Consider the following 19,460-nt stretch of genomic DNA (forward strand, 5'->3'; position numbering starts at 1 on the left):
GAGGTGGATGGTCCTGATGACATATTCTCATCGATATTAGATAATGTGGTAAAGGAGGAAAAGCAGATGGCAGAAGAAGGGCTCCCACTTGTAGGGCAAGACAGCGCTGTGGTTGGAGAAGTGGGTACAGCCCCTGTTTAAAGGTGCATAAAAGGTGCCACATGGCCATTAACAATAAAAACTGACTATACAGTGCAGTCTTCATTATAAAATGAAAGGCAGCTGAGGGCTAATTCGCCACATGGTTCTTTACCACAGCATTGCCACAATCTGCCCGCAGCATGGCCGCTCCATGTGGCCATACACTAAGACAGAGTGGCTTGGGTATACCTGATTTATAGCAATTCGTGACATTTCTTGTCAAACTTTGGCGAAGCTGCAGAATTAATAGTCTCAACACACAAAATTGTGTTCTGCCAGTTTTAGGAAAGACTAGGACAGTACATTATATTCATATAATCCATAAAGTTTTCTTTCTGGCATCCATTCTACTTTTTAAAAACAATTGCACTCAAGGTAAAAAAAAACAAAAAAACATAACACTACATAAAATTGGCACTGTACCTTACTGTACCTGCATCTTCCTATGATTTCATACAGATGCATAATTATAGCATGCTTCCTTAGATACTGTGTATATACAGATTTCCTCCCTGTATCATTCCATCAATAGGAGAATATCTCTATGCATGTGACACCCAAGAACAGAGAATGTACAGCAGCACACAGAGGCCATGTTTCAAGAACAGGCATGGAGTCATACTGCCTCCTTGCAGTGCTAAACAGGCTCTGTGTACATGGCTGTGCATGAGGCCGTACACTGTACTGTACATTTAGGGTTAGTAATACTACAGTTATTACTATTATATATATAATTCTAGCTCTCATATTTTTCATAAATAATTTTTCTAAACAATAGATGAAAATTGTTTCTGTCTTATAATTCAATGTCCTGCATTCTTTAAGCCCCATTTCCACTGCATGCAACTGGCTCAACTTGACCCAATTCTACCCTTTTTTTTTTTCACTAGGCCAAAGTTGAAACTAGTGCCTGGTTCCTGGTACTTTTTCTGTACCTGATCTTTAGGTTGCAAGTAAGCAATGTTACCATGAGGTGATGGTAGTTGGTCCTGGAGAATCTTCACCACACTGCTACCAACTTGGCACTAGAAATAGGCAAATAGATTCAAAACAAATTCAATTCATTCAAAATTGGATGCCCAAAGCACCGAAGGGGGACCGCTGGTCTTGCTCTATTGCTCAAAAGACACCTTCTAAAATGACAGAACTAGACATCTCACCTGGCCCGGTATTGGTGTAAGCACAATGGTTGTGCTTCTACCTGAGCATGCGCTGATGATGTCTGCGTACACCCAGAAGTGAAGACGTCTTCCTCCATCCTAAGCTGCCGCCTCCACTTCCTGGTGTACCCCAACATCAGCTGAACATGACCAGTTGCTATCTGCATTGCTCAGGTAGCAGCAGATTCCCAGAGCAATAGCACAGGTGCAAGATTGCAAGATATCTGGCGCTGTCAATCAAGATGGGCTCCAGGAGGCTGACTTTGAATTAGTTTGATTCCTTAGTAGTGATTTGCTCATCTCTAGCGGGTACCATATCCACAGTGGAAAACAATCTAACTGGCACCAAAACAGAGTAGAGTGGGGAAGAGCCAGTATCATGCAGAGGAAAAGTGGCTTTAGGCTCACTTCCATCAGAGTTTAAAAGTCATAATAGTGCAGTATGCCTCAGTATTGTATGGAGTACAACATACAATGACACCTAATGGAAATGGAAATTACAAATTCTAAGTCAATGAGTATGAAAAAAATAGATCCAGAAGTGTCATAACAGATATTAAAAGATCCCTAATACTCGTAATATATGGTATAAATATGGATGCCAGTGTACAGGGGTGGATTGGAAACTTAAAGTGACCCTGGAAAAAAAGCAAAGAGTAGCCCCAATGTTGTAAAGTGGGTTCAGATTGACAGATGGTAGGGCAACGAAAATAGATGGGGCCAATACCAGTTAGTGCAGCACACAATACCATCCCCCAGAAGCTGTCCCTTTGTGGTGGCCATCAATAGCTGCCACATTCTTTCATTCTGCTCCAATTGTCTCTAATATGGCTGTGGAGCAGGGGGGCTTGAGAGGTGAGATGTGGGCCACAACACAAAGCCAGCCCTACCTCCAGCATGTTCTCTGGACTTCCTCTATTAGTGACCCCTAATGTTCCTTCAGTAGCATGTATACGGCCAGCAGCAGAGAGGAGGGCTAAGGTGGGCCCTATGAGCATTGACCCACCGGGAAAATTCACTGTAAGATCTATTGCCAGTGTAAACATAACTGACTTAATGTTTTTGTGTCTCTGCACATACAGCCCCAAAAGTAGACTTATTGTATTGCCTTTCTTCTTGTACAACAGATTCTGTCAATTTTTCCAAGAACCAGGATATTTTTCTAAACATTTTCAACAAAAGCAATTTAACAATTTCTTCCTAAATATTTAGTTATTATTGACATTGCCACCAGTCATTGAACTGACTGCTTGTATTCTCCAGATCAGTGTTCCCCAATAAGTGGCTTAAGACCCCTAGCTTAGAACAGTGCCATTTTGAAAGGTGTTTACTTTGGTATGCACCATACAATAGCACTTGTACCACTTTATTAATTTCAGCTAATTTGTAATTGAAGAACTATCAACTGAAGTCCTGAAGCCGTCTGGGCTTACAGACATGACTGACAAATTTCGCACAAAAATATTTACCTAAATGTTTAATTTTATATTTTCTTTAAATACGGTCGAGTGACATTATTATGACCACTTCTTACTTTCGAAGTCGGCAGCACATAGCTCATGAAGGAAGTCACGTTTTGTGAGCTGGTTTGGTGGGTATATAAAGTGTTTCATGAACTGTCTGCACACATATCCGTTGTTACAGTCATGGGTAAAAGGGGAAATTTATTAGAGTTGCAAAAAGAGATGATAAAAGGGGGTTGCTTCTCACATGAGTCACATTTTCTGTTTCATCAAACGGATGGATGTTGTTGTGTCAGGTGAGAAATACGCTCCAAAACCATTGCTGGAAGAACACAGGCTGGTTGAGGCAGCTTTATGGTTTGGGGAATGTTTTCACGGCATTCTCTGGGTCTACTTATCCATGTAAAAGGCATTCTCAACTGACTTGGTTATGAATCCATCTTTGCAGATCATGCAAACTCATACATGTTGATCGTCTTCCCTAGGACAGATGGAATATTCCAGCAAGACAATTCAACATATCACACTTCTAGAAATGTCCGATGGTGGTTAGAAAAGCATGGCCAAGACTTCCAAGTACTAGCCTGGCCCCCTTATTCCCCAGACATGAACCCTATTGAGCATCTGTGGGACGACCTCAATAATCATGTTGACTCTATAGATCCTCTCCCCATGCAACCTTTAGTAGCTGTGAGATACACTGATGTCAGCATGGCTCCAGATACGTGTGACAACCTACCAGGACCTTATTGAGTCACTCCCAGCCCATCTAGCTGCTGTCTATGCTGCACACGACGATTACTCTGGATGTTAGGTGGTCATAATAATGTGACTTGGCTGTGTATATCACTTCTTTATTGTAAGTCCAATGTGGCTGATCATGATCAGAGTTGAATGTGGCCCATAAGGTCCAAAAAGCCGAGAACCTTTGCTCCAGATTATGGGTGGAATTTATCATGAAATTAATAGCTGAGTCTGCATTGCCCCAACTGTATCAAATGTTGCGCGTTGTCACATCTTTGAACTTATCTAAAAAATTGCAGTGATAAATCTGGAATACATTTTTATTTACCACTTATTAGTCTTATTAATTTGGAGTGAAATTCATTAACATAACTAATCACACCCACCTTCCCATCCTCTTTCCAAAACTGTAATGAGTGATGTAAACATGCAAAAAGTCGTAAAAATATTGTGCAAGCAAGTCCAAAAAGTTGCAAAGCCCTATTTTGCAACTTTTTTTTTACTCTGGAATTCTTGAGTGCAGTGTCTGATAAATTCTCCCCCTATGACCCTTAATTCATGCCTGTAGCTAGTACATATTACCAAAACTTTTCTCATCTGGGTTTATTCATATTCACATTCCCAATAAGCTTTTCATCAACTGCACTGAGTATTTATTTTGTAATATACAACCTTCTTCTCTCTAATTCCCTAATGTCCTTCCTAAATCTTTGTAATGCCACTTGTAATTCTAGCAGGCTGGCCTTTAATCTTCAAAGTATTTAGTGGTTCCTGAAAGTAAATTTGTCCATTTACTTTGTCACCAAGTCTAATGATGAAATATCTGTGAGACTTTCCTCCCATCTCTTAAATCTTGGAAAAATATAATTTCCAGAATCCCTATATTCGAATATTTTAACTACCTTTTAGAGATGAGCAAACCTTTTAAGATTTGGTTAATTTCAGGTTCCCTGAAACAAGACTAGTATGCTACTCTGGATTTCTTGGCAATATATATGCATTGTCTGGGGTTACTCTTTCTCATTATGAAGAGCGCCTAGTATACATAGTACGTGTGTAAAAAATGTTCCTCTGTGTTTCTGGGAAAGATATTCAAACAGCTTCTCTAAGACTATCTGATGCCAACAGATGTGACATGTGCTAATTTTCATATATTCTTCCCAGAAAGCCAAAAGAAAATTGACTGGCTTACCATATGCCTCATGCGTACTCCTGTCCCTCCATAGTAAGAAATAATACCCCAGCCAAGGCCTCTCAGGCAGCCAAGCAAAGTTTTCTCTGTTAAAGGGTGGTTACCCAGAAAGAGTTTGGTTCCTGGTATGAGGCACTCTGTTTTCCATTATTGGTTATACACACAGCAATAGATAAAAATCTTATTATGAAAAAGCACTGATTGAACAGTTTGAGGCTACCACCAAAAACAGTAGAAAAAACAGGGATCTATGAAGCACAAGGAGGTATGTATAAATGTATTTACTAGAAATAAGCAAATAAATTTTATCAATTTGGAATTCATCCTCAATTTTCCAAGATCCAAGTGTGAAAAACAAGTGTGCAACTCAGCATTCTTTCCAAAAGAATAAAAAAAAATGAATATTTCACAACTACATGAGATAAGATTAGCGTTTTGTTTTTGTTTTTTTTGGAAGAAAAGCTAATTTCAATATCTTTACCACAATTCCAAAGGTATGCAAATTAGCTTGCCTGACAAAAATTTGGTAATATCCTGTCTAATGGCAGAAGAATTAGGGGGCATCTGTCTGCATATTTCTACCTGTTGCATGTTGCATGAAGTTCTCTATGTTGGGCCTATGTTAATATGTGCTCACATTGCTGAAAAAAATAACTGAAAATGAGCCTCTAGGAGCAAAGGGGGCATCTGCTCTCTCTGCAACTGCCACACCCTCTGCACTTTAATTGACAGGAACAGGCAGTTAAAACATTATCACACCTGGCCTTGTCGATCAAAGTGGAGAGGGTGTGGTAGTTGTAAAAAGAGCAGAGCTCCTCCATTGCTCCTAGAGGCTTATTTGTATATATTTCTAAATAATTTGTCTTAGCAGTGTGGGCACATATGAATATAGGACCAACACAGATGCCTTCAGCTGCCGAGCACACATGCAACAGAGCAGCCAGTTTCATAGGTACAAATCTGCTGACAGATGCTCTTTAAGAGATGCAAAATTATTCCTCCCAGAAAGTGAGAACAGTGTTGTCTGGCATGCAATAGTCATCATGAACATTTTCTGGTCTCCCTAGTGGTAAAGAGCAAGGCAAAGGCAATTTTTTCTTGAGACATTACTGTTATTTTGTCTTTTTGGAAGGAGAGCTAGTTGGAATGTCTCATTGAGAGAAGTGTATTCCTGAGTGGGATATTCTAGTTGTTTTGGATGGAAAACTAGGTTTCTATGCCTCAATTTCAGTTGAATATTGGGTGGGTTTTATAGCCTCATGTTTATTTGGTGAGGCTTTATAGAAAAAAAATGAGTCTTAAGAGACTAGGGCATGTTATATAACAATTTTTAGGCTAATTGAAGCATATTTAACTAATCCGGATTTGGATTTGATTTGGGTCTGAATTGAACTTTTCAAAAAGTCTGACGAATTGGACCAGAAACAAATGTAAAGTTCGCTCATCAATAGTAAAAATCAAATTTTTGGGGAAAACTCAGGATAAATTTCAAACTAATTGAATAGATTTGCTTGTCTTTGGCAGTTTTATTTATATGTCCTTGTGTTTCATGCCCTATTTTTTCTATAACGTTTTCAGTGGTAGCCTCGAACTGTTCCATCAGTGCTTTTCCATAATAAGATTTTAATCTATGGCTGTGTTTGCATCTCCACATAATACTTCTCTGGAAAATATACATGCAAGCTACGGCACTGACTGACCTACAATACTCCATACACGTACTAGATGCTCTTAATAATGAGAAACAGTACCCCCCCTCCCCCTCAGACAACACATATATATTGCCGAGAAACCCAGAGTAGTATACTAGTCTTGAACCAAATCTTAAAAGGTTTGCTCGTCTCTAAAGGGAAGTCTCTCTCTCAAAAAATTTGGGTTCATTAGAGTCTGAACTTTTGGGTAAACTCGGGACATATTTCAAACTTGTAGAATCAATTTGCTCATCCTTACTTCCCTTGCAAACCTTTATTTTATTAAATTAGACTAAGGGACAGATTTATGAAAAGTGAAAGAAAAACTGCCTTTTTTGTCAACAGCAACCAATCACAGCACAGCTTTCATTTTTAAAAGCAGTGTAAGAAATTAAAGCTTTTGTGATTGGTTGCTAGGGGCAGCATTCTTTTTCATTTAGATGATTTCACAAATCTCCCTTATATTGTTTTCACCAAGAACTGAATCCAGAAATTTGTAAAAAGACCATGAAATTCATTTAATTGGAAATAATTCAGAAAATGTAAATAGAAGCTTGTCATGAAACGGGCCACTGCCACTGTCTTTTTAGTTGATTATATTCACTTAATTTTACAAAGTAAGATTCATAACAACTATACCATAACAGTAGCATGACATCTCTTAACGGCTTTGTTAATGTCTTCCTCAATACAATGATAACCTGTAAGGGTACATCCACAAGAAGTTTGCAATGGCAAAATCTACGATAAATAGAGTAAAGTAAAGCCATAATTACAAAAGAAGCCAACGGTCCCAGGAATCACAGGAAGAGTGTGGGGCAAACCTTGGGATTTCCTTAAATGTATCCCAAGGTGGGAAGTTTATAGCCATTTCCTGAGGATTAATAGGGGCCCTAAAGTCCCAGATTTTGTTGGCATGTATGGTATCATATAATATGTGCAGTAAATCTGCAATCGAAAATCTGCAGCATTTCTGTTCCATGTGCATGTACCCTTAGGTTTTAGTTCAGTGGCAAAGAAAAGACGATTTGACGTGATCTGACTGTGCCACCCATTAAGGAATGATATTTCTCCATCCAAATCCTTTCCATGACACTTGGGCCAATTCCCCATCCCCTTGATCGCTAATGGTGCCATTCCTCTGAAGTGGGGAGGTCTGTAGGTACTCACTATCAAATATCAAGTAGCGTGACCAATGTAGCATTGTCTCCCAAGAATTTCCCACCTTGTTTCCTTGCATTCATTTTTCATTGAAATGATACATGCATTTATACCGATATATGGTACATCAGTAGAATTGTAACATTTTATCTCCATAGTTATAGTTTCAGGACCTATTTCAACAGCACTCGCTGAAACGAATGGACCAAATAACAGAAATTCAACTCAAACAGAAGTTCCTGAAAGAAACTTTACATCTCCAACAACTAATGTGATTGAAGGCAGAGATCTAGTTTCACAAGGCAGTGAAAAAACCACCTTGATAATGACTGAGCCTACAACTCGAGCTGTGCAGGCAACCGACAGAACGACAGTGCCACAAGCTACAAGTTTAAGAATGGAAATATTATTTGCACAGACAACAGCGGCACCGGGCAGCATTGTGAGTATGTGTTGAAATGTGTCATCAAGCAGAATATGCAGCAACAGTTTTACCTCTTTAAGTTTAGCCATACAATACATAACAACATATTAACCAGCTGACCAATTTTATGATAATTAATGCTATTTGCATTGCTATTTTACATTAAAAGTAACCCATCTGCTTCATTGATTATGGTTCCTGCTTTGATATTTTATGCTGTTAGAGCGAGACCCTGCGATTGTACAGTTTAGATAGCTCCTGCAGAGAAAAATACTTGTGAACAACACAAGTTTCCAGTAGTACTGAGTAACTTCTCTACGGCTAAAATTGTTTATATCATGCTAAAGGGGTATTCTCATCTTAGCCATTCATGGGGGTATGTGGAAGCAGAAATAAGGAAAGATCAGCAGGTGGCGCTATACAGATACATTTTATTGAATAACTCAGTCGCTATACTAAATGTTTAATTACAAAAGTATTCAGATCCAGATCAGATCCTAGTTTGAAGAAGATGAAGGTTCTTCCTGGGATAGCCCTATTACAATTTCAAATAATCAGAATGCTTGTTATATTGTGACCCAATCTTTCTATCTATGGCCAGCCTAAATGGGTTTTCAGTTTACATGAACAACCTTTAAATTAATCATTTATGAACATAGCTGTTTTTTTTTTACCTTTATTGTTCTTATCTTTCATTCTGAACAAACACAGAAAAAACTAAGATAAAAACATCCTGCACGATATGATATGGAAAAGTGCGGATGCCTGTAGTCACATGACCATGTCCAAGGCAGCAGTAGGACAGTGATAGTGTACTGTCTATGTAACAATGTGTGGGAGGAGCTATAAACTAGCTGGAAGTTGTTAGAGGCAGTGATAGGGGAGTGTCTATGTAACTAGCTGGTGGGAGGAGCTATAAACTAGCTGGGGGTTGTTAGAGGCAGTGATAGGGGAGTGTCTAAATATCTAGATGGGTGGGAGGAGCTATAAACTAGCTGGGCGTTGTTAGAGGCAGTGATAGGGGAGTGTCTATGTAACTAGCTGGTGGGAGGAGCTATAAACTAGCTGGGCATTGTTAGAGGCAGTGATAGGGGAGTGTCTATGTAACTAGCTGGTGGGAGGAGCTATAAACTAGCTGGGAGTTGTTATAGTCAGTGATAGGGGAGTGTCTATGTAACTACCTGGTGGGAGGAGCTATAAACTAGCTGGGAGTTGTTAGTGGCAGTGATAGGGGAGTGTCTATGTAACTAGCTGGTGGGAGGAGCTATACACTAGCTGGGAGTTGTTAGTGGCAGTGATAGGAGAGTGTCTATGTAACTAGCTGGTGGGAGGAGCTATAAACTAGCTGGGGGGTGTTAGAGGCAGTGATAGGGGAGTGTCTATGTAACAATGTGTGGGAGGAGCTATAAACTAGCTGGGCGTTGTTAAAGGCAGTGATAGTGGATTGTCTATGTAACTAGCTGGTGGGAGGAGCTATAAACTAGCTGGGGGTTGTTAGAGGCAGTGATAGGGGAGTGTCTATGTAACTAGCTGGTGGGAGGAGCTATAAACTAGCTGGGGGTGTTAGAGGCAGTGATAGGGGAGTGTCTATGTAACAATGTGTGGGAGGAGCTATAAACTAGCTGGGCGTTGTTAAAGGCAGTGATAGTGGATTGTCTATGTAACTAGCTGGTGGGAGGAGCTATAAACTAGCTGGGTTGTTTGGGGTGGTGCTGAAACTGTCGCAGAGAAAGGAGAACTGCATCATGGGTTTGGATGGATACAGCAACAGGAAGTGTTACATACAGGATGCGAGCAAAGCAAAGTGAAACAAAACGTGGGGAATATTTACTGTAGATGAGGTAAGCAACTACATGAGCATATCTGTTAAAAACCATAGTAATCCTGGAAAACCCATTTAAAGGGATTGTCACTTTAGCAAATAGCATTTATTATGTAGAGAAAGTTAATACAAGGCACTTACTTGTGTAATGTGATATGAATCCATATTGCCTCCTTTGCTGGCTGGATTCATTTTTCCATCACATTATGCATTGCTTGTTTCCATGGTTATGACCACCGTACAATCCAGCAATGATGGCCGTGCTTGGACACTATAGGAAAAGACATCGGCCTCTCTCGTGGCCAGGACCATGGGAGTGCACACAGGCTCTTGCTTTTTTCTATAGTGCGCAAGCATGACCACTGCTGGTGGATTGCAGGGTGGTCGTAACCATGGTGGAAATGAGTTTTATATAATGTGATGGATAAATGAACAAGCGCAAGTAAAACATTATGGGGTAGGTTTATCAAACCTGGTGTAAAGGAAAACTGGCTTAGTTACCCATAGCAACCAATCAGATTCCCCCTTTCATTTTTCAGTGCTCTATTAGACCAATTTTGATAACTGACTGTCTATGTGCGTAAACAAAATGGCATCCCAAAAACATGAATTTTCATGATGTTTTTACAAATCATGCAGTCCAGAATTCTGGTTTCAAAAAGTCACAAAAGAGGGCTTTTGTAGCTTTTTGGGATTACTTGTATGAAAATTTGCTCTAGTTTTGAAGAGTGAGCGTACTGTAGTTGGCCAGATTGTGACTAAAAACACAAATGTTGCAAGTTCACTATAGAAGGATAGGGTGGCATATAAATTTAAGTAACCTCTCTAGACATATTCAAAGATGCACCAAACTTATCAAATAGCTTGGGATAACAAATTTAGTGCAAATAATGGCAATGTGGACTTGGAGGTTGGAGCCCACAGGCAATACACTAAGGAAAGGCCATCCATTTTTACTTAAAGCGGATCTGAAAGCAAATTGTGAGGACAAGTCTGTGCCATTTTTTCGCCAAAGCAGCTCAGAAATGTTGGCAACTAATAATTAGGAAAGAATAGAGAGGTCTCATCATTATGAGTCTTCTGTATTCATGAGGCATGCACTCCGCCAGCCATCTCAGCAGCTACTGCATATGTGCATGTGTACATGAAGCAATCAATCATTGTTAGTAGATAAAAGGAGGAGAGGGGAACACCCCGCTCATGAATTATAGTTCTGTATTCTGTCATCACACCAACATTTTTTGTTTTGTTTAGGCAATTAGAAGAATAGACATGTCCTTATACTTAAACTGGGCCCTGGAAAAAAAAAACTAAAAGTGGCCTTATGTTGTAGGTGGGTCTAAGTTGAAAGAAGGCAGGGCCAATATAAGTTGATTGGACCAGCAATACTGTAGTGCAGCACAAAATATCACACTAACCAAACCAAATATCACGCAATCCCAGCTGCAGTATTCAACTGTATCGTCCTGATGACAATTATACAGTTGAGTTCAGGAGGACACATACCACCGCTGGAGGGTGCATAAGTACCCTATGCGCCTAGCATTAAATAATGCTGAGAGCATCAGAATGTACTCAGAGGAGGGCCCCCCTGGGCATCAGCCCACATGGAAATGTCCTTGTAAGGTCTATGGCCAGTCCGCTCTTGCCTATACTATACTGTCCTTAAACAGGGCAGCACAGTATGCTGAAAGATCTGCTTTAATTGTAGATTGCTATGAAAACAAATTACTAACATATACTAATAGGACGGGCTCTCGACAAATCATCCGCACTTTACTTACCATACATATAAACATTCAATAAAATATAAAAAAAATACATCACAAAAATATACATCAGTTATTGACCCAGGTATAAATTTTGCGGAGCTCACGCGTCAAAACATAAAAAATGTACATATAAAAATGGCCCAACAGATTTACTGAATTTATGTTACTGGACGGTAATTAATTCAGTCAATTTTGTTGTCATTTCATCATCGACTTATTTGCAGCTAATCCCATTTATTGTTTAGTTGTATTTAATATTGCATGTATTTATGCCTTTATAACCTGTCTTATCCTTTCAATGAATAATAATATATAATAATAATATATATAGGATTTTATCATCACACTGGCTGGTAATTTTACAGTGTGAATTCTAATGTAGATGGCAAGGTTATACCTGCGCTTTGTGCCTGTGTTGTTAGGATGTATTCACATAAAGCCAGATGAATTATTGGGTTACTTACGATCACGGTGTGCTATACAGGATTTTGCACCACGCATGTCTCTGGCCGTTATGTCTCTCTCCGTGGTGTCCAATCGGCTCGTGGTACGCTATGCGGCTCTACTCCCCGCCGTCTCAGCACACTAGCGCACTCCTACAGATACTGCCAAGAACGTTGTGTATCAGTCCGGTGATTGTTATGAAAATGTAGATCTCCGTCCACACTATCGTTCTGTTGGCATTCTTTCTCCAGACGTGTTTCGAATCAAGCGTGTTTTTTCCTCAGTGGTGCATACACCACAAGTTTGTTTCAACACGCAATAAATACAAATACAATTAAACAATAAATGGGATTAGCTGCAAATAAGTCGATGATGAAATGAAAACAAAATTGACTGAATGAATTACCATCCAGTGACATAAATTCTGTAAATCTGTTGGTCCATTTTTATATACATTTTGTTTTTATGCATGAGCTTCACAAAATGTATATCTGGGTCAATAACTAATGTATATTTTTGTGATGTATTTTTTTTATATTTTAATGAATGTTTATATGTATGGTGAATAAATAAAGTGATTTGTCGAGAGCCAGTCCAATTAGTATATTATTTGGACTTGGTTTGATGCCATAGGGTGAACCGCTGACTGAGCTCCACAATAGCTGGTGAGCGCCCTCAAATTAGTAATAAATTACTAACATAGCCAATGTTTCATAATTTATGGTACCTGTATTTATGCTTTACAGATACAGTAAAATTAAGAACTGTGAAACTTATTAGAATTAATTTTTTTTTCTTTTCAACTTACAGACTTGCAGAGGCCTTGGGGGCCTCACATCAACTTCACAAGTGGCCTGCTTTCAGTATGAAGAAGAAACAACGTGTGTGAGTTTCTAAAAGAGTAGCTACCTGTATAGCTTACATTTCTCTGTATGTTAAACCATCAGTAACACTGGAAACAATTTGAAGGCAACTATACCTTTACATATTACAAATTGCAATTTCATGATCTACAACTGTGATATTATATGTACCACACTATATTGACCCTGTTTTCACTTAAAGGGAACCTGTCACCATAAAAATGCTGTGTAATCTGCAGGCAGCATGTAATGGAGCAGGAGAATCTGAGCAGAGTGATATATAGTTTTATGGGATATTGGTCCTATCAGTGATTGACAGCCTTCCCTCTATGAAGAGGCAGTTCTATCAGTGACTGACAGCCTTCCCTCTATGAGACAGTGGTCCTATAAGTGATGATTGAAATCCTATCAGTGACTGACAGCCTTCCCTCTACAAGGAGGCGGTCCTATCAGTGACTGACAGCCTTCCCTCTACAAGGAGGCGATCCTATCAGTGATTGACAGCCTTCCCTCTACAAGGAGGCGGTCCTATCAGTGACTGACAGCCTTCCCTCTACAAGGAGGCGGTCCTATCAGTGACTGACAGCCTTCCCTCTACAAGGAGGCGATCCTATCAGTGATTGACAGCCTTCCCTCTACAAGGAGGCGGTCCTATCAGTGACTGACAGCCTTCCCTCTACAAGGAGGCGGTCCTATCAGTGACTGTAACAGCTATCTATGTTAGGACTATCTCCTTGTCTTCAAAGCTCAGAATGATCAGGAATTTAAATGAACAAAATACAAGTTAGCGCTCATGCATACGACCGAATGTTTGGTCCGCATCTGATCTGCATTTTTTGCAGATCGATGCGGACCCATTTATTTAAACGAGGTCGCAAAAGATGTGGACAGCACACTTGTGTGCTATCTGCATCCACAAGTCCATTTGTGGCCCCACATAAAAGATAGAACATGTCCTATTCTTGTCCATTTTGTGGAAAATGATAGGACATTTCTTTTGAAGTGAAAAATAAAATGACAGCATGCACATTAAGCTGATGATGGTGACAAGAACACTGTATTGCTTTGGTATGTGAGTTCAATGCCACAAAGAGGGCTAGAAGAAAGAGGAGAGACTTGTTCTGATTGAGTTGTATTTTCCCAAAGGATCCGGTGAAGCCACCTCACGTGCTGCAAAAGAGCTCCGTTACCTATGTTGTGTTTGAATGCCCGTGGCTTATTTTAATCCTGCAGATCTTGCACACGGCTGTAGTTTTGTGTGTCAGCCTTGTGGAGAAAAAACATCATATGAGAGTTGCTCGCACAGAGCCAGTGGAAGCCAAGCTTGGTGTAGGTCTGTTACATCAGTTCCTGATCTGACCCAAATATAAGCAGATCTGGCCATGCCAATTCTTTGGGAGGTTTTGGCCGTACACTGCCTCCACTCTATATTGCCACTGCAGCCACCAGCCATCTCCTCAGATTTTCTCCTCCATTCCGGAACCTGATTCAGCTACCAGGTCCTGTCCAACACACAATCACCATTGGAGTCTTTTCTCTCCCTCCCACTTTTATCAGACTGTGATATATCATGGTAGGTCCCTTGGCCAGCCTCTCATTCCCTGCTCTCTATTTGCCCTGACTGCCACTGTTGTTGCTCCCACCGCCAATACCATGGCTACAGGTGCCACCATTACCATCGCCAACATAGATATGCATGGGGTCCCTAGTCTCTTCCTGAACCTCCTCATCAGGGCAGTCCAAACGGTGAATGCTCTCACACAAGATGTCAACAGGGAAACTCTCTTGACTGTCTGCCATAGGGTGTGCTGTAGTTTTGTTGCCTCTTCTTAGGAAAGAATAAAGTCTTCCACTAAAAGGACGCAGTGAAGGCAGAGGTGATGCAACTGAAAGACTTTTCTGGGGCTACAAGGAGGAGAATCTGTGACCCCTAGCTCCAACGAACAGTGTCAGACTCAGAGGATGACCTCAGCGTTATCCTGCTGTGACTGAGAGGAGAAGCGAGTTATCCAGTCCACAATTTCCTCCTCTTTTTTGCACCTTTTTGAAAGCAGTGAGTACTGTGGCCTACCATTACTACTAATGACTGGATGGCTGCTGCTGCTGCTGCTACCCACATTCTGGCTCTGGGAGGATGAGGCCTGGTTCTTTCATTTTTAACTCTTCCGTATTCCAGACATTTTATTATGAGGCCAGTGGCGTCCCGCCAATATAGGCAGGGTACGCCACTGCTATGGGGCCCGCGGCACAGGGGGGCCCGGAGCGCACGGAAGGCCCAACCCCCTGCAACTGCACTCACTGCAGGCTCAGCTTAGGGCAGAGGCAGGCCGGCTCCCAGCGCCGCCAATAACACCTAGTCCGCCCCCCCCTTCCCGAGTTCTCACTGGCTCCGCCTCCCAGTGCTTCCTAGTACTTAGCCTGGCCGTGCGCTCCCTCGGCTCGTGCGCCTGCACAGCTTCACACAATGGGCCAATCAGCATTAGGAGTGTGCAAAGATCCTGCTGCTGATTGGCCCAGTGTTTCGCTGGCAGGCAGCAGGTGCGCACCCAGAGTGGAAGAAGTTGAGAGTGACTTGTGCTGCCCGCCTCGCCAGTGTCACCAGCCAGTCCGGACCTAAGCCACTGCCAGCCCGCCCGCCCACACAGTAAGACTGTCCCAGCCCCTAGTCACTATCTTTAGAACCCCAACCCGGATCATTAAGCTTCACTGGCATAATTATAAATGACTGGGCCCCACAGGAATTTTTTTGAACGGGCCCGACAGCAAATTTTTGAATGGGCCCCTGCAGTTGTCTGTCACCTCTGAATGGCAGAGACCAGTGGCGTACCGCCCATAGAGGCAGACCACGCCACTGCTATGGGGCCCGCGGCACTGGGGGGCCCGTAGCGCAGATAAGGCCCCGCCCACTCATGATCTGCAGCCGGCTATGCGGCTGCTTTTCTCCCCAGGGCCCCCCCCCATGTTTAGCTGAATCGCCTCCCAGAGGCGCGGCTAAGGCCCTAGACACCCGCCCCCCTCCTCAGCGCCGCGCTCTGCAAACACCCGATCTTCCTCTCGTCGGCGTCCCAAATCCCGCGCAGGCGCAGTGCCGGCGATTGCCTGCGCCTGCGCTCTGATAATACGGCTGAGGGCAACAGCTTCAACATCGTCACTGGGCATGCGCCGAGCCCAGTGACGATGTTGAAGCTGTTGCCCTCAGCCGTATTATCAGAGCGCAGGCGCAGGCAATCGCCGGCACTGCGCCTGCGCGGGATTTGGGACGCCGACGAGAGGAGGATCGGGTGTTTGCAGAGCGCAGCGCTGAGGAGGGGGGCGGGTGTTGAGGACTTAGCCGCGCCTCTGGGAGGCGATTCAGCTAAACATGGAGGTGTTAGAGTTTTCATATTTAGGCGGGCACGGCACTTCAGAGGGGCACCGTTCCTGGGCACCGTGGAGAAAGAAAAACGCCCCTCTGGGCTCCAGTCCTTACAGCGTCATTTGCATGTCTTAAGAATCGATTTTTAGAAGAAAGGACAAGACTGACATGGAAAAGAAGAACACAGATGGAAAAAAGGTACTTTATTAAACATGGATCCATGAGTACCTTTTTTCCATCTGTCTTGTTCTTTTGATTGTGAGTCTTCTCATTTCTTCAAAAAATCGATTCTTATGATATGTAAATGACGCTGTAAGGAGCCCAGAGGGGCGTTATTCTTTCTCCACGGTGCCCAGGAACGCCCCTCTGAAGTGCCGTGCCCGGCTAAATTTGAAAACTAATAACGCCTCCAAGTTCATCTAAATCGCCTCCCAAATCCGATCCTCCTCTCGCTGGCATCCCAAATCTCGCGCAGGCGCAGTGCCGGCTATTGCCTGCGCTATGATAAGATGACTGACGGCACTGCGCCTGCGCGGGATTTGGGATGCCGGCGAGAGGAGGATCGGGGTGTTTGCCGCAGAGCGCGGCACTGAGGAGGGGGGTTGTTGAGCACTTAGCCGTGCCTCTGGGAGGCGATTTAGATGAACTTGGAGGCGTTATTAGTTTTCAAACTTAGCCGGGCACGGCACTTCAGAGGGGCGTTCCTGGGCACCGTGGAGAAAGAATAACGCCCCTCTGTGCTCCTTACAGCTTCATTTACATATCATAAGAATCGATTTTTTGAAGAAATGACAAGACTCACAATCAAAAGAACAAGACAGATGGAAAACAGGTACTCTGTTAAACATGGATTCATGAAAAAAAAATTGGGGGTAAATTGCTAGTGACAGATTCCCTTTAAGGCTACTTTCACACTTGCGTTCAGAGCGGATCCGTCTGGTGTCTGCACAGACGGATCCGCACCTATAATGCAAACGCTTAGATCCGTTCAGAACGGATCCGTTTGCATTAACATGAACAAAAAAAAAATAACATTTTTTTTTTTTGTTCATGATAGTGCAAACGGATCCGTTTTGACTTTACATTGAAAGTCAATGGGGGACGGATCCGTTTGAAAATTGAGCCATACTGTGTCAACTTCAAACTGATCCGTCCCCATTGACTTACATTGTAAGTCTGGACGGATCCGTTTGCCTCCGCACGGCCAGGCGGACACCCGAACGCTGCAAGCAGCGTTCAAGTGTCCGCCTGCTGAGCGGAGGACAGACGGAGCCATACTGATGCATTCTGAGCGGATCCGCATCCACTCAGAATGCATTAGGGCTGGACGGATCCGTTCGGTGCCGCTTGTGAGAGCCTTCAAACGGAACTCACAAGCGGAGACCCGAACGCAAGTGTGAAAGTAGCCTAACATGGCACCCCAATAAGGAGACCTGCAGGCTGCAGCAGATATCCCATGTGACAGGTCACCCCCAGGAAACCCCTAACAGTTTCTGTAGGTCATGTATAAATTTATTTAATGGGGGTGTGGCATGGGAGGAGCAAAGTCAGGAAGTGGGAGGGGCCATGGTGGGTAGTGGGCGGGGTTAAGGGGCCCAATTCAGATTTTTGCTATGGGGCCCAGTGATTCCTATGTACGCCTCTGCCAGAGACCCTTGACTTCTTCCCTAATACAGTCAAATTATTGTGCAATAGACAGTGTTAAAATATAATATTACAGTATACATATATTTCCATGACTTGTCTATTGGACAATAATTGGACTGTATTAGGGAAGAAGTCAAGGGTCTCTGCCGGACAACTGGGGGGGTCCATTCAAAAATTTTCTGTGGGGCCCGTTCAAAAATTTTCTGTGGGGCCTAGTCATTTTTAATTACGCCAGTGTCCCTAACGTATTCAATAGGTCATGTATACATTTCCTTATTGGCAAATAGGGGTGTGGAAGGGGAGGAGCCAGGTCAGGAGGTGGGATGGGCCAGGGTAGTGGGCGGGGTTAGGGGGCCTAATTCAGATTCTTGCTATGGGGCCCAATGATTTCTATGTACGCCCCTGTATGAGGCCTTATGAAAACTCCCAATTTTCCTAAATGTTATAATAAAATTGCAAGTGTTCTTCTGTAATTTAAAGACAGAGGCACAATTAAATGTTCTTGCCCTTCTACAAATACACTCACTGGTATTGACAACTTACTTTGGAAATATTGCAGCATTGGCATCAGTAAGATTTCTACTGTGTTATTAATGTTTAAAAATGCTGTTTAAAAAAATACCTTTCTTCACTATTAAGACACACATTGCAAACTTAGAATGCGATTATTCACCCCCCCCCCCCCCCCAAAGAAAACAAACAAAAAAAAACGCCAACATAATGATGCAGGAATGGTTGGTAAGATTTATATCTACTGTGTTATTCGAAATGCAGGTACCAAAAATACTTTTCTTCATTATTAATACACACATTGCAACATTGCAGACCACTATTTAACCCCCTTCCACCAATATAATGATGCAGGAAAGGAGGTAATATTTCTGTCTATGGTGTAATTTGCATTTAATTTCACTGGTATAAAAATGGCCTTATTGTCAACATAAATGCTTTTGCTGCAATGCAGTGCTTTTAAAAAAGCACTTTTGAAAAAAGTGCCATTGCTCAGCAGCAGAATGCAATTAAGGTATTGTTCTGGCAATAAACTGGCACTAAGCCTATGTAGAAACTTGAGGTTTTGAAAAAAAAAAAAAATATGTATGTGGTCCTCAGCCTCCTCTTGAATCTCCCCCTCAGGGCAGCCCAAACGGTGACTACCCTTACACAAGTCATCAACAGGGAGACCTGGCTGTCTGCCACTGGGCGAGGCAGAGTTTTGTTGCCTCTTTTTAGGAAAGTAGGAGGCATTCCACTACTACTGGGCAGTGATGACAGAGATGATGCAACCGAAAGGATTTTCTGGGACTGCAGGGAGAAGGAATAGGAGGATTGAGCAATCCAATCCACAATCGCATTCTCTTCCTCCTTAATGAAAATATTGTGCCAGGGAGAACTACAGCCTACTACTAATACTGCTACTTCTGGCCCTAACAGATTTGGGCCTAATGTCTTACACGTGTTCAAATATGCAGAGTCTGAAAAAAAGCTTTCTCTAGTGTAAAATACAAGTTGTTAACCTTCTAAGAGATTATTCCCCCCCCCCCCCTCCCCCTACAGCAACACTGTGTGGAGATGCCCTGACAT

The 19,460-nt window shown here is 42.3% G+C and overlaps 1 protein-coding gene across 2 annotated transcripts in view; it reads left to right on the forward strand.

Moving 5' to 3' along the window:
- The window catches only part of CD34 (CD34 molecule), a 104,137-nt gene that overhangs the window by 46,504 nt on the left and 38,173 nt on the right, over positions 1-19,460 (forward strand). Inside the window, exons 3-4 of one of the 2 annotated variants that reach the window (XM_044288342.1) lie at positions 7,711-7,994; positions 12,825-12,899. In XM_044288342.1, coding sequence (XP_044144277.1) covers positions 7,711-7,994; positions 12,825-12,899 — 359 coding nt within the window. The remainder of the gene's footprint in view (positions 1-7,710; positions 7,995-12,824; positions 12,900-19,460) is intronic. The other variant, XM_044288343.1, reaches the window with a different exon arrangement.

This window comes from Bufo gargarizans, chromosome 3 (genome assembly GCF_014858855.1).
Source record: "Bufo gargarizans isolate SCDJY-AF-19 chromosome 3, ASM1485885v1, whole genome shotgun sequence".
NCBI classification, from domain to species: domain Eukaryota; kingdom Metazoa; phylum Chordata; class Amphibia; order Anura; family Bufonidae; genus Bufo; species Bufo gargarizans.